Source organism: Primulina huaijiensis, chromosome 6 (assembly GCF_012295235.1).
Source record: "Primulina huaijiensis isolate GDHJ02 chromosome 6, ASM1229523v2, whole genome shotgun sequence".
Classification (NCBI taxonomy): Eukaryota; Viridiplantae; Streptophyta; class Magnoliopsida; order Lamiales; family Gesneriaceae; genus Primulina; species Primulina huaijiensis.
In genome coordinates this window covers 23156649-23169997 of record NC_133311.1, presented here as the reverse complement: position 1 = coordinate 23169997, position 13349 = coordinate 23156649, and the positions used below count along the sequence as shown (strand labels likewise).

At 33.1% G+C, this 13349-nt stretch overlaps 4 protein-coding genes across 4 annotated transcripts; 2 read left to right on the top strand and 2 right to left on the bottom strand.

Annotated features, from left to right (window-relative positions):
- The first annotated feature begins 1899 nt into the window (after positions 1-1899).
- Positions 1900-3820, top strand: LOC140979317 (GATA transcription factor 1-like). Its single transcript, XM_073444663.1, has 2 exons — positions 1900-2189; positions 3144-3820. The coding sequence occupies exons 1-2, from the start codon at positions 2040-2042 to the stop codon at positions 3672-3674; spliced, it is 681 nt and encodes a 226-aa protein (XP_073300764.1). The 5' UTR covers positions 1900-2039; the 3' UTR covers positions 3675-3820.
- A 2778-nt stretch (positions 3821-6598) lies between these two features.
- Positions 6599-7133, bottom strand: LOC140978848 (uncharacterized). The gene has a single exon (XM_073444081.1). It carries the CDS (start codon positions 7096-7098, stop codon positions 6652-6654), a length of 447 nt encoding a protein of 148 aa, XP_073300182.1. The 5' UTR covers positions 7099-7133; the 3' UTR covers positions 6599-6651.
- An 876-nt stretch (positions 7134-8009) lies between these two features.
- On the bottom strand, positions 8010-9386 carry LOC140979443 (uncharacterized). The gene is made up of 2 exons (XM_073444841.1): positions 9293-9386; positions 8010-9183 (listed from the first exon to the last, which is right to left on the bottom strand). Exon 2 carries the CDS (start codon positions 9156-9158, stop codon positions 8283-8285), a length of 876 nt encoding a protein of 291 aa, XP_073300942.1. The 5' UTR covers positions 9159-9183; positions 9293-9386; the 3' UTR covers positions 8010-8282.
- Positions 9387-9823: 437 nt separating this feature from the next.
- On the top strand, positions 9824-12996 carry LOC140978509 (inosine triphosphate pyrophosphatase). The gene is made up of 8 exons (XM_073443627.1): positions 9824-10069; positions 10164-10228; positions 10358-10421; positions 10669-10678; positions 12174-12205; positions 12314-12426; positions 12533-12609; positions 12684-12996. The coding sequence occupies exons 1-8, from the start codon at positions 9934-9936 to the stop codon at positions 12802-12804; spliced, it is 618 nt and encodes a 205-aa protein (XP_073299728.1). The 5' UTR covers positions 9824-9933; the 3' UTR covers positions 12805-12996.
- Positions 12997-13349: the final 353 nt, after the last annotated feature.

Sequence of the window (13349 nt, the reverse complement as noted above, 5' to 3'; positions counted from 1 at the left end):
CCTCTTGGTCGACCAAAAATATTTGGTCCACCAAGCATGGGTAGACCATAAGCTTGGTCTTCCCATTTATGGGTAGAGCTTGGTCGATCAAATATTTTTGGTCAACCAAAGAGCTTGGTCTACACTAAAGTTTTTGCTTTGGTAGACCTAAAATTTGGTCTATCCAACATCGACCCAGCTTGGGTCGACCCAGTGCTTGTTGATCAGTTGTTGGGTCGATCATGGTGATTTCTGGGTCGGCCAAGTTATTTCTGGGTCGGCCTTGTTGATATTTGGGTCGACCATGTTAATCTCTGGGTCGACCCATGTTGATTTTGGGTCGATCAAGGTTGCTTTTGGGTCGACCATTTTTCTAACATATGAATCCATATATTTGACAAATATCACTGATAATTACTTCATTGTGACGGATAATTACACAATTTTGACCAATGTTGCATGTTTTCAACATATGAATCATATAATTTCACAAGTATGTTCTATAATGTTACATGTTATGACATATGAGTCACAATTTCAAAACTATGTTACATGTGTTTTGACTTATGAGCCACAATTTCACAATTATGTTATATGTTTTAAATATGAATCACAATTTCACAATTTTATTATATGTTTTAACATACGAATCACAATTTCACAACTATGCTACATGTTTTAACATATGAATCACAATTTCACAACCAACTATGTTAGATGTTGTTTTAACATAGGAATCACAATTTCACAACTATGCCACATGTTTTAACATATGAATCACAATTTCACAACCAACTATGTTACATGTTGTTTTAATATATGAATCACACTTTCACAACTATGTTACATGTTTTAACATATGAATCACAATTTCACAAGTATGTTATATAATATTACATGCTTTAACATATGAATCACATATTTAGCTGGGTTGACACAAAGTAGACCTTGTTGTTTTTGGGTCGACCTTGTTTCTTTGCTTTTGGGTCGACCCAAAGGTATATCCTACAAAATTCAACAAAAATTAAGATAATAAGATAATTAGAATAGACAAAAATTAATAATAATAATTAAAAAAAAAAACAAACCTGACATAATTGTGGATTTTCTTAGTCAACCAAAATTAGTTGACCAAAAAAATTTCTTCTTGGTTTGGTCGACCAAGAATTCATCTTGGTCGACCAACAAAATTTTGGTCGACCAATTTTTTTCTGGGAGGACTCTTATTTTTTCTCAAAGTAGGTTTTTGGTCGACTAAATTGATTTTGGGTTGACAGATCCCGATTTGGGGAAAAAGGATAGATGACTCGTAAATTTTAATTGGAGAAATATGTGTGTCGACCGAGAAAAAAAGATGAGAATTAATTAAGTTAAAGAGTTTAATTACAGTTAATATAATAATCAAAAGTCAACTCCTTATTTCTTAAAAAAAAATCAGAGTCTTTGTTTTTTAAATACTTTCTCTCTCACTCCTACTTTTTTTAATTTGTGGTTTGAAACTAACAATCACATTTCCCCAACTCAAAAAATAAATAAATAATTGAATATTTTTTTACTGCTATGCTATTTCAATTCCACGAACCTATGCACTTCCTTATCTTTCCAACCATCTCAAAACATATCTTATCCAAAAAAAGAAAAAGAAAAAGAAAAAGAAAATCTCATAACATGTGGAGTATCTTTTAATATTTTTCTCCACAAATAATTCATCTCCAAGGATTTTTACGTTTATGATTAATGATATTTATTGCACGGGACAAATAAACCCGCGTTATTATCTGTTTATCTGATTTGATAATAATGTATAATTTTTTTAAATAAAAAATCCGCCATAATTATATTATTATTTTTAATTCTTTCGACTATTAATAAATTATGTATACATGGAATGGTTGTTCCATGATAAATCAGCCGCACAGGAATCAAATCAGCAATAATAAATGCGTAGGAAACTACTGGAAATATAAATATATTTAACATTTAATATAATATTATTTTTATCCATTGGTTTATTATTATTATTTAGAGAAACACACCAAAAAGAAAGAAATCCTGAAGAAATGGAGCTTTTGAACGGATTCGAAGAGGCTTTAATGATTGACGACAACTTTCTTTTTAATTTTACTGACAGCAGCTCTACCTTCAACTATGGGGTTTTTGATTCTTCGTCGACAGCGTTTGGACCTGCAACTCAGAACGATTCATTTCCTGTAAGTTCCTCACCTAGCTATATTAATGTTATGTACGGGAACTAGCTAGGGTTTCTCTCGCTTAGAGTTGAAAATAAGACTGGAAACTTTTTTTCACGACCCGCGTGCTTGCACTTGAGGCATGAAACCGGAGGAATTACTCCGATTCCCCTTCAGTGGTTTTGATGTGAACCGGACGAATGATTGGAGTTGGAGTTGCCGGCGCATGTTCATGTAACAGGTTGACGAATCTGACCTTGGGAAACCTAGATAGGGATTCAAGTCTTTGAGATATAATTTTATTTTGGCGGGGTATTATTGGGAATAGCAATTAGTTGGACAAGTCAACACAATTCTCTACTATTATTGGTATATCGTGCGTGACCACATAAATTAGCTGTTCAATTGATATAATAATATTCAAACGGAGACGGGTTTCTACCCCCAATGGTCTTGGTCAGATTAGCTGGTTTCTCTCTTTGGGTTTGATCTCTTCCGTCGTGTGTGTCGTAATAAAAAAATAATAATATTCAAACGATAAATAAATAAAATTTATTTTCTTCTTTTTAAAATCCCAATATGCTACATCTAGTCAAATCAGTGTTCTTCACCACAAAAAATAGCTCTCAACTGAAAAATAAAAATAATTCCAAATAATAATAAATAGTTTTGTGGGAAATTTTATATGAGAATTTTTCTTATGTTCGATATCGAATTTGCTTTGATTTGTTTTGATATACTCTTTGAAAATTGATAAATTTAGGTGCTGCCCAAATTTTTATTATTTTGTTCTTTTTTAGAGATAGCATTGTTTTACTCGGAAGGCATAAAAATTTATTACTAAATTATTTTTTAGAAAACATAAGTTTAAATATAAAATTGTACGTGATAAAAAAATAAAAATAAAAATAACGCGACGCATGTTCATGTTCTGAAAAATGAAGTTTATCAACTTATGGCTTATATGTTTTTCAGGATCCTGTGGAGGATTTGGAATGGTTGATGGACAAAGACGCCTTCCCGACGTTGGAGAGTTGCTTCGGGGTGTTATCCGACGACTCAGACTTCATGCCAATGCCAAACCACTTAAGCCCTATATCCGTGCTCGACACCATCAAAACCAATGGTGACGGCTATAACAATCTCAACGTGCCCATTAACCATCCAAAGGGCATCCGGAGCAACAAAAGACGTAGACGAACCGCGGGCTATGGTGTTCTGCCAAGCCAGCATTGCCTGTGGTCGAACCACTCAAGTGCCCCGGTCAGTCAGGAGTCGGGGCTTTTGGGAAGGAGGTGCCAACATTGCTTAGTCGACAAGACACCACAATGGCGGGCAGGTCCTATGGGTCCAAAGACATTGTGCAATGCCTGTGGCGTTCGGTACAAGTCGGGTCGACTGCATCCCGAGTATCGACCTGCTTGTAGCCCTACATTTTCGAGTCTTGTGCATTCGAATTCTCATAAGAAGGTGCTGGAGATGAGGATGAAGAAGCGGGGGGATTGATGGAGATTTTGGGTAGTTTTAGTTACATTTTTTTAGTATAGTTAAATTAGGGTTTTAGGATTTGTTTATTTTACATGAAACATGTGTTAGGGTTTGTGTGTAACTGGACTTGATGGTTAGTTGTCAAGGTGATTTAATTTTAGCTTATCTTTTGTAATACATTGAATCCATTTAATTAAGTACAAGGATTTTATTTGATTTGAAAATTAGATATTAATTTAGTAGTAGAGTTTAAAATTGTTCATAATTGCAAATTAAAAATTGAATTATAATGGGAAAAAAAAATAGTAGTTTACAGTACTCCATTCAAATACGTTGTGTACCCTTAGATATTGTTTTACAAAATATCGGGACAGATGATCTTGTGATGAGAAATCAATGGCTCTACTATTTTCAGTTCTTTAAACGATTTAATTATATTATCTATAATATCTCTACTATATTATTAAAAATCTCGAGACAATAGCTGGTGTCATCTCTATTTTGTTTTTTTTTCCCATTTTTGTTTTTTCAATTACCATTTCAAAATTATAGTTTAATTACTCGTTATTTTTCATAATTATGATTGTCACATGTATATATAATCAATTCAAATTGCAACATGCCATAATTTCAAATTGTAGTTGGATCTTCATTAATTTTTACAATTGTGATATTCTCTTATTTGAATATAAAACATATTGTATAAGCAAGGAACTCATCATGTATCGATGCATTAGTATCTTATAATACATGAGATATCTATAATAACCACTTTGGGTCATGATGTAATTTTTTATTAACTAAAAATATTCATATAAGTTTACAAAAACATTTAATCTAAATTTAATTTTAAAAAAAAACTACGATACAAATCTATTTTAGTTAATTTATAGTTTATTTATGACTAATATATCTCAATAATATTTTCTTTTAACTTAATATGTATTTTTTTGTTTAAAAAATTTTTATATCATCGCTAACATAAAATATTANTATAACATATTAGTCTATTATTATTCTTTTTTCCAATTTAGTCATTTTTATTCGAAGTGCTGACGTGACAACAGGAAATGATATATCAACGAACATTTTTTACGTTTCCGATGTCACGTCAGCACTATGGTGAAAAATGACTAAGATTTAAAAACAAAAGAACTGCCAAGTTATAAGTCGATCTAAAGATTGTGAATTGACTAACTGATCACATGTGAACCAAAAATAAAAAAATGTTCAAGTTACATGACCAAAAATATAATTTTCTGGTCCTCTTTAATACATACTGAAAAACCAATATCTCTATATCCAAATTCATCAAATGCCCTGTTATCTTTGTCCCATCCCATGTAACACCAATAAAGGGTCGTCCCGAATATATTTGGCCGAAATCTCCACGCAAAACACTCGCCATTTCTTAGCAAATGAATGCCAAAGTCACTAGGTCAGTGTTCTTGGATTTCAAAGAAGCGTTAGGTCTAGATTTTCGCCAAGATTATGATACACGCGAACACGGGTTTTGTGTGGGAAAAGACCTTTATTTCGTCGAATTGTGCTTCATTTTTCCTGAAAATTTGTTGACCCTGAGAAGAGACAAACACGAACATAACAAATATTGGACTAAATATAAAAGGTAAGGCCATGGGAATAATTGTAATGATATTGTACTTCGCGTGGGATATTGCGTATTATAGTCCAAATGAAATTGTAATTTCTTTTCTTGGTTAATGTTAATTTAAGGTGATTTCTTCATTTAATTCTAATGTCATGGGGTTTTAATGGCTTTGTCACTTTTGCATTAATTTTAGTCACTATTGAATTATGCAAACATGAAATTTTGTGGAATAGAAAATTAATGACTTGATTTTCACTATAAGAAAAAATGTCAACTATAATACAGTAGTAAGTTGGAGGTAAATTAATATTGGCATGGGGAAAAGGCAGCAGCAAATCTAGCCCCAATGTCGAGAATGTGCATCACATTTTTTTTGGTCACATGGCTGTAAATTTGGTAAAATGTGATTCAACTATTTAATGTTTGGAATCACATGAAATTTCCCTCTAAATAGGCGTGAGTCTTAAAAATTAATGAATTTTTCTCTAATAATTATTTACAAATTAAATGAAGCAACTAGACCGTCTCACATGTCAATTTTGTGATTTGAGTCTCATATTCGACCAAATCCATCAAAAATATTATTTTATAACAAAAATATTACTTTTCACTCTGAGTATAAACATAATCGAATCGTTTCACGAATATAAATATGTAACAATAGTTTACAAAAGACGTATTATGTATTTATGAAATTTGTCATATGCGACAAATATGATTAAATTGATTTAAATATTTTACAAATCAAGATGTTTCGGAAATGGAATTAATAGTTTTCAAATTAGCGGATGAGAGTGTGTGCTAGTGTTGTCATTCGGTGTCGAAAGGAACAAAACATGAGACAACTATACGGCCCAAACAACTGATAACTAAGTTATCCCAAATATTATCATGTTCGCAAGTCGAAATAAAAGTAGGATACGACAAAGTTGAACGAAATCATGGGTGGTGTGGTGCTTCCCTTTTTATTATTTTTTTCCAGGTTTAAGTGAAACTTTTAATAAAGAACTTAAAAAAATATATGACATTTTTAAGCATCTATAATGGTCGGGTGTGGTAATATTCTTTCGCTCGAATTTAAGTGCATGTAATTAATTATTAATGTTAATTAAACAATATTTGAGGTAGCAAAATTTTTGTATCCACATGTATTACAAACCATTGACTCCAAGGTCATGATCGCATGTTATAACATAGAGGAACGTAACATTAATATACATGAAAGAAACTTGTGTATACAATCCAATGCGTCGCGCGCGCGCACATATGATTATTTTTTTTTTTTTAAAAAAAGACAATAAATTAACTATGGTTATTCTCAAAATTTCTTTTTCATACATCAATTCCATATGCTTTTTTTTATTTATATATTTGTAAAATTCCGGCTCACAACCATGAGAAATCTCTTGTCCAGTTCCCTCCATTATCATTGTTCTTCACAAAATAAATCCCATCTTCTTTCACAAGCCAAAAACATCTTCTACGAACACCACATCTATATTTGTCTCGGCTTAGCCAAAATGCCTGGAATTTCTTTCTTCTCCAACCCCATTTTACGGTGCAAACGAATCGAGACGGTCTTGAAAATAATCCCGCGTCGATGCTCCAACCGTAGTCTTCGCGTTCTTGGAGTGCTCGGCCCCCCATGTCATCCCCTTCTTGAGACGCACACCACACGACTAACGGCATTGAAGAGTTACTAGTGAAGCCATTGATTATACGAACATCATAGGTTTTGGTGCTCAAGTAGGATGTGATTTCTTTGAGTGAGGTTAATGTTTTGCATAATGTAAGAAAAAGGATAACGAGTAGTAGAAGATTGTGGGTTCTCATAATTTAATTAGGATTTTCAAGGTTTTTTTTTTCATTTTTTTGTGGAAATGGAAATAAAATTAAGATCCTTTATTTTAGAGGAAAAGACGTATAAATAGGAATTTGTGTGACCGGTTTGAGCTTAAGTGGAAATTTTGACTAGGGAACACGATGTAAGAAGTATAAATAGGAATTTATGTGATCGAAATAAATTAATAATATCATCGAATAAATGAAATAGAGAAATTGATAGTTAAGTACATGGATTAAACATGAATTATGTCAGTTTTCTAGCATGATTAGTAAGTAAGTACATGAAGGTAAATATGATTTTTCACGAGTATTCGATCGATTTTTATAGAACATGTACCAATTGTGTCAATTTTGAAATTTCGTGGATTGATAATGACAGTTATTCAAAATATTTATACAATAAATTGATATGAGTATAATAGAATATAATTTCATTTGGGATACCTATCAGTCCAAGTCTAATATTTCTTTTCTTTTTTTAATTAATTAGTTGGGAGATAGAGATATTTTGTTAGAATTAGGTCTCAAACTCGAGATAATTGATCGTCTCAATCAGATATTGACCGATGAACTCTCTTATTAATCCATTCTAAATTTAAAATTTTGATTAAATACAAGTCATCGACTACATGTTTCAATTTTTTTTTACTCTCTTAATAATCTAGTCCAAATTTAAGAATTTGATGAAATACAAATCATATACTACATTTTTTTTTAATATTTGGAGTGGGAGCTGGTTTTCACAAGGTCTTGAACCCAAACCTCTCCCATCGACGGGAGTTGGGTACCACTTAGGCTAACAAGCCCCTGACTGCATAGTTCAATATAAACTCACTGTTGATAGTATAAATTTAATCTATGCTAAATCAGATCATACTTCTTGTACATCATATCTTCGTTAAATAACAAAACTGATGAAGATGGAATAATAGTCTTAGTAGAAGAAATTGTTAGATTTACTCATTGTTGAAATAACAACCCAAAAGACCAATATTATAGGCGCACAATTTCTCAAAAATGGATTCAGGACGCGTCTCCACAACAAGTCTTTGAACCTTTGCCTTCACTCACAAATCACATGCAAGTATGCCATTCTATGTACCTTGCTTGAGAATCGAAGCTTCCACATCTTCAAAGCCATTGTTGTTTAGTATGGACGTACATTAACTCACTCATTCACTGCCAGATATGCTGAGCAAATGTGCAATCACATCTTCAAGTCGAGAAAAATGTAGCAAAAACAACTCACGAGCTTCACTCGGTTCGTCTCCATCCCGTTTCCATTGAGAAATACCGTCAACCATAATCTTTAAACCAGTCTGCAGCAATTCTACTCCTCTGCAAATACCATCAGGAAATTTTCTCTTCTTATGGGGTTGTCTCTCTTTATCAATTTCCATCATATCACATGAAATAACGGCTGAATCAAGTTTCTGCAGATTTTTTTGTACAATCTGTTTCAGCATTCGACCTTCTTTGACAAACATAGCTAAATGATGAGAACTTGGATGTATCATCTGACATGCCATTTCCTTCTCCAGGAATTCTTTTAACTTGGACATGAACCTTTCCTCGTCTGCTTCATTCCCAGACTCCACATCAAAGGACAAGGCAGCATCTTGAGGCACGAATCTCCACAATTGTTTGCAAGAAGTACAAGCTGCAAAATACCCAAATGCCGTGATTGCAAGATGAACAAACGCCCAGTGACGTTCCCTCAATATCACGTGGAAAAGCTCCCAAGTGGCTAAACTTCTGGAGCAATCTTCACTATCTGCTAATTCCATATGGCCAAGACCGGCCATGAAACAAGCTAGATTTGGTTTGCATAGAAAAAGTTGTCTATCTGATAGTGCTGGCTTTGAGATAAAGAGATTCTGAAGCTCTGAAATGACTCCGTCCATTTCTTCGAACGAGTATAGATGTTTCATGCTAGAAATGATCCCTAGCAATTCGCCAATGAGCCGGACATAATTCTCTCTGCTTGTATCATCTGTGGAAGTTTTGTACTTGCAAATAATAGTGACAAGGAATTTCAAAGTCTTCATTTCAGTATCAGACAGGCTGACCTGTCTAAAGATGCATAGAAAGGCTTTGATAAAATCGGACTTTATTCAATCCTTTGCCAAACAAATCTTTTAAAATTTAATAAAATGATAATCATATTAGTCTAGATACTTACAGAGACTGTAACGCAGCACAAAGAGCAAAAACAGGACTGCCATAAATTCCAAAATCACACTGTCCTGGAGACTTGCCTTCAAAGCTCTCCAAGAGGTAAACAGAAAATAAAATATTAAAAAAAAATTGCAATTCAATTCAGACGAGAGGTAGTAAAAAAGCTTGCCTCAGAAGTTTTAATGGTTTCGAGTAGCTTCAGCAAATCTCCACCTGAACACGAACTCTTCATTTTCGCCCAAAATTTGCGTTTAATTCATCTGTCTATATGTAATGGCAATTTCTATTTTCCCGCCATGCCAATTTTGGTCGTTTTATAACAAGTAAAATAATATGATTAATACATAACCAAAGTTCGATTTTGAATTACATTAAAAAAAAAAAAAATTAATGTTGTCTCGTATTTTTTTCTAATATTTTTTTTCAGAATAAAATGAGGAAATTAATTACGTCTAGATAATATCTTTTTCGCTTTCTTTTTCCAGATTAAAAAAAGAACGATTTCTTTTTTTTTTTGAAGGAAAAAAGAACGATTTCTTAATATTTATGATCCATGATATTTAATTAAAACTAGTTGTAATTATTATTGATTTTAAGGTCGTAATCCAGACGACTATTACTTCCAAGTGCAATATTCGCGGGAAAATGGCGGCGGCGGGTGCTGGGAGGGCCGTTGTGCTGTCACAGCCGGTGACTTTTGTGACGGGAAACTTGAAAAAGCTTGAAGAAGTCCGTGAAATCCTCGGCAACTCTATTCCGTTTCGTTCCCTCAGACTCGAATGTATTTTAATTAATCCACAGCAACATCTTTACTCGAATGTGTGTTTTGTGTTGATTTTCTGCTGCTTCTATTTTTTTTTGGTTGTTTTGGACAGTGCCAGAACTGCAAGGTGAACCTGAAGAGATTTCAAAAGAGAAGGCTCGATTAGCCGCTAAAGAGGTGACCATTTCATATTGATGTGCATGAAACCTGTTTGTGAAAACGTTTGTGAGGAAAACATACTTATATGTGTGTCTGTGTGTGTAATGCGTTTGATAATGTAATTTTTTTTTCAAAAAAAAATGGAAGGTAAATGGACCTGTGCTGGTGGAGGACACATGTCTTTGTTTCAATGCGCTCAAGGGATTACCAGGTAATTTAAATGTATGATAGAGATTTGATTTATGGCGGAAAATGATTTGGATAGTGTTTGGTGTCAAGGAGTTGATGATCAGAAATAGAAATGGTTACGATAAGTTTGACTAGACCTTTTATCAAATACAATACTACAAATCCCTTTCCTTGGATGATTCAATCACCAATATTGATTTTTTGAGTTATTGATTCTTTTTTTTTTTTTGTCTGTGTATAATTGATGGAATCTTTTAACAATTTTGCAGGGCCATACATGTAAGTTTGTCTAGTTCATACTTTTCTTTCCGGAAGGTGGTCCTCTCCTAAAACTACAAAAGCTTAACTGAATTTTGATATCTGAACATAGCACTTTGATCATGCTTCACGAATACAGAAACAATGCTAGTGCTGTAAGTTAATGTGGAAATTTGTATGTGGAAGATGTTTATTTTTGTCTGCTGTTCCTTGCTTTTCTTAAAGCTGGGTATAATTTTATAATTGTGCTGAGTTTATTTCTGTGAAAATGACAAAGTGAAGTTTCCTTGAAAAAATGTTTGGTTGGAAATAGAATCAAATTTCTCACCCTCTCTGCAATGAATAAGAGTGTGACTCTTTCACCGACAAATAGCTGTATCACAGTTGCCACTCTTTTTTCTTATGGATTGTCATTCTCATCAAGAAGCCTAAAATTATTTAAATTCAGGCTCAATCTCAACTCAGATTTGAATGAAATTAAAACTCTACCTCACAAAGTTTTCCTCCTGAGCCTTTATGGGTTTGAGCTTATTTGCTAGCTTAGATATGCTTGGTTATGCTCTTCATGTTCTTATCAATACTTCTGCTTGTAATGCAGAGGCTATCCCTTGTGGGAGTTCAATTATCTATAAAATATCAATTTGATTATTTGTTGTGAAGAGACATTCTGACTTGGATATGAGTATATGACCACCCATATTTTCTGCTGAAGGGATCAGTTGCTGATAATATTATTAGATCACAAGAAAAGTTCCCAGTCTTGGATCTTTTATGGATGAAACCTCAAGAATCACAAGAAAGTTGAACATTGGAAGCTAAGAAATTAAGAGACTTTGTTGAAATTTTTCATTTGAAAATTTCTAAAAATGCTAATCATCCGTCACAGACTCACTTATGATGGCCATCTTATTCAAGTACGCCAACCATTTTCAACTACCCCATTTTCCTCTGAAAGTAAGGAAACTGATGCGGCAGAATAAAACAATGTGTATTTTTTGTGTTTGGGGGAGCATTTTTGGTATCACAAGAATTCCGTATATTATTTATACTTTTATGATTGCCCTTGGATTATATCTAATTCTCGTTTCCTGTTTTATGTTTCTTTCTTTGCATGTACTCTCCAAAATGTTTTTCACAATTCCCCATGCACAAAGTTTTTATATCATTTTTTCACTTATTGTATACTCATGAAAAAATATAAACAAAATCCAAAGTTTTCCTTTCTTCTTTGATGATCGAGTTTTGACAAGGATCTTGAGCTTTAGTGCAGGTGCAGCTCATGTTTGGCTTCGATGTTGTTATTTCATTGATACTTAGCAGATTTCTGACACATAATGGAATTCATGCTTTATGATATGTTTTATTCAAGTGATTAATTTTGTTTACTTTCTTTATGGAATATTCCAAAACCCTTAATTTTGCATTAATTTTCAATATATTGTCAGTACCCTATTATTGTCACTGATTTTAACATGTTTTATGGCCTCAACTGAGTTTGAAACGAAAATTTTTGCAGCAAGTGGTTTCTGCAGAAGACTGGTCATGAAGGTGTTCTAGTTTGATTCCTTCTTTGTACTCCCAATGTTAAATTCATCTTTACTCATGTCTCTTGTCTCCAACTTTATTGAAGTTGATCATGTTATATTCTCTTTACAGGTCTAAATAATTTATTGATGGCATATGATGATAAATCAGCATATGCTCTTTGTGTATTCTCTCTAGCTCTTGGACCATATGCAGATCCAATTACTTTTTCAGGGGAAACTTGGGTATTATTCTGCCATAATCCCGTTGTCTAACTTAGAGTTCAATGTCCTTGTGATTAAATTATATTTTAGTGTTACTTTTCTAAGTTGTACAATAATGAAATTTCAGGGAAAGATAGTTCCTCAGAGAGGACCGAATGACTTTGGATGGGATCCAATCTTTCAACCCGATGGATATGATCAGACGTAGATTCATTTCCCCTCTTAGTGCCGTTGTTTGTATTCTGTCGTGAAATCTAAGTAACCCATGTGTGTTATAGGTATGCTGAAATGCCGAAGGAAGAGAAAAACAAGATTTCTCACCGTTCCAGGGCGCTTGCACTGGTGAAATCACACTTCGCAGAAGCTGGATATATTTTTCAGACTGAACCAAGTTCTTAGAAGTGGAAGATTTACGCCATTTATATTTCATATTGAAGTCTTCAAAAGTTGCCGATGACTTAGTTTCCGCTTAATATGTTGTTGATTGGAAGTGAAAGAATCTGTTGAATATTATTCTCGTGAAGTACGGAAGTTGATCTTTGATGTCTAAACTCCAGTCATCGTTACCAGAAAAATTAACCCTATAATGTTTTTGAAGTTTAAATTTTGATTCCAACCGTTGGCCGCTAGGAGTTGGTTCTACTTCCATTCCTAATTTAAGTGCTTTTGTTTTAGAAAATTAAACAACAAATTTGCATATATCTTGCATCTATTATTAGGCAGAACAAGGAATGTTGAATGATTTGGTATAAGTTGGGAGAAAAATATGTATGTTTTGAAGAAAATATCATAAATTTAAAGATTATTTTTAATGATGTAGGATCTATTGCCGAACTCTCGAGTTAACAGTAGTGAATTGTAAATAACATTAGTTAGATAAACTGCATTGAACAAGCACTATACGATAAGCTCACCCAAAAAGGTGTTGATACGAGGAATTGAAT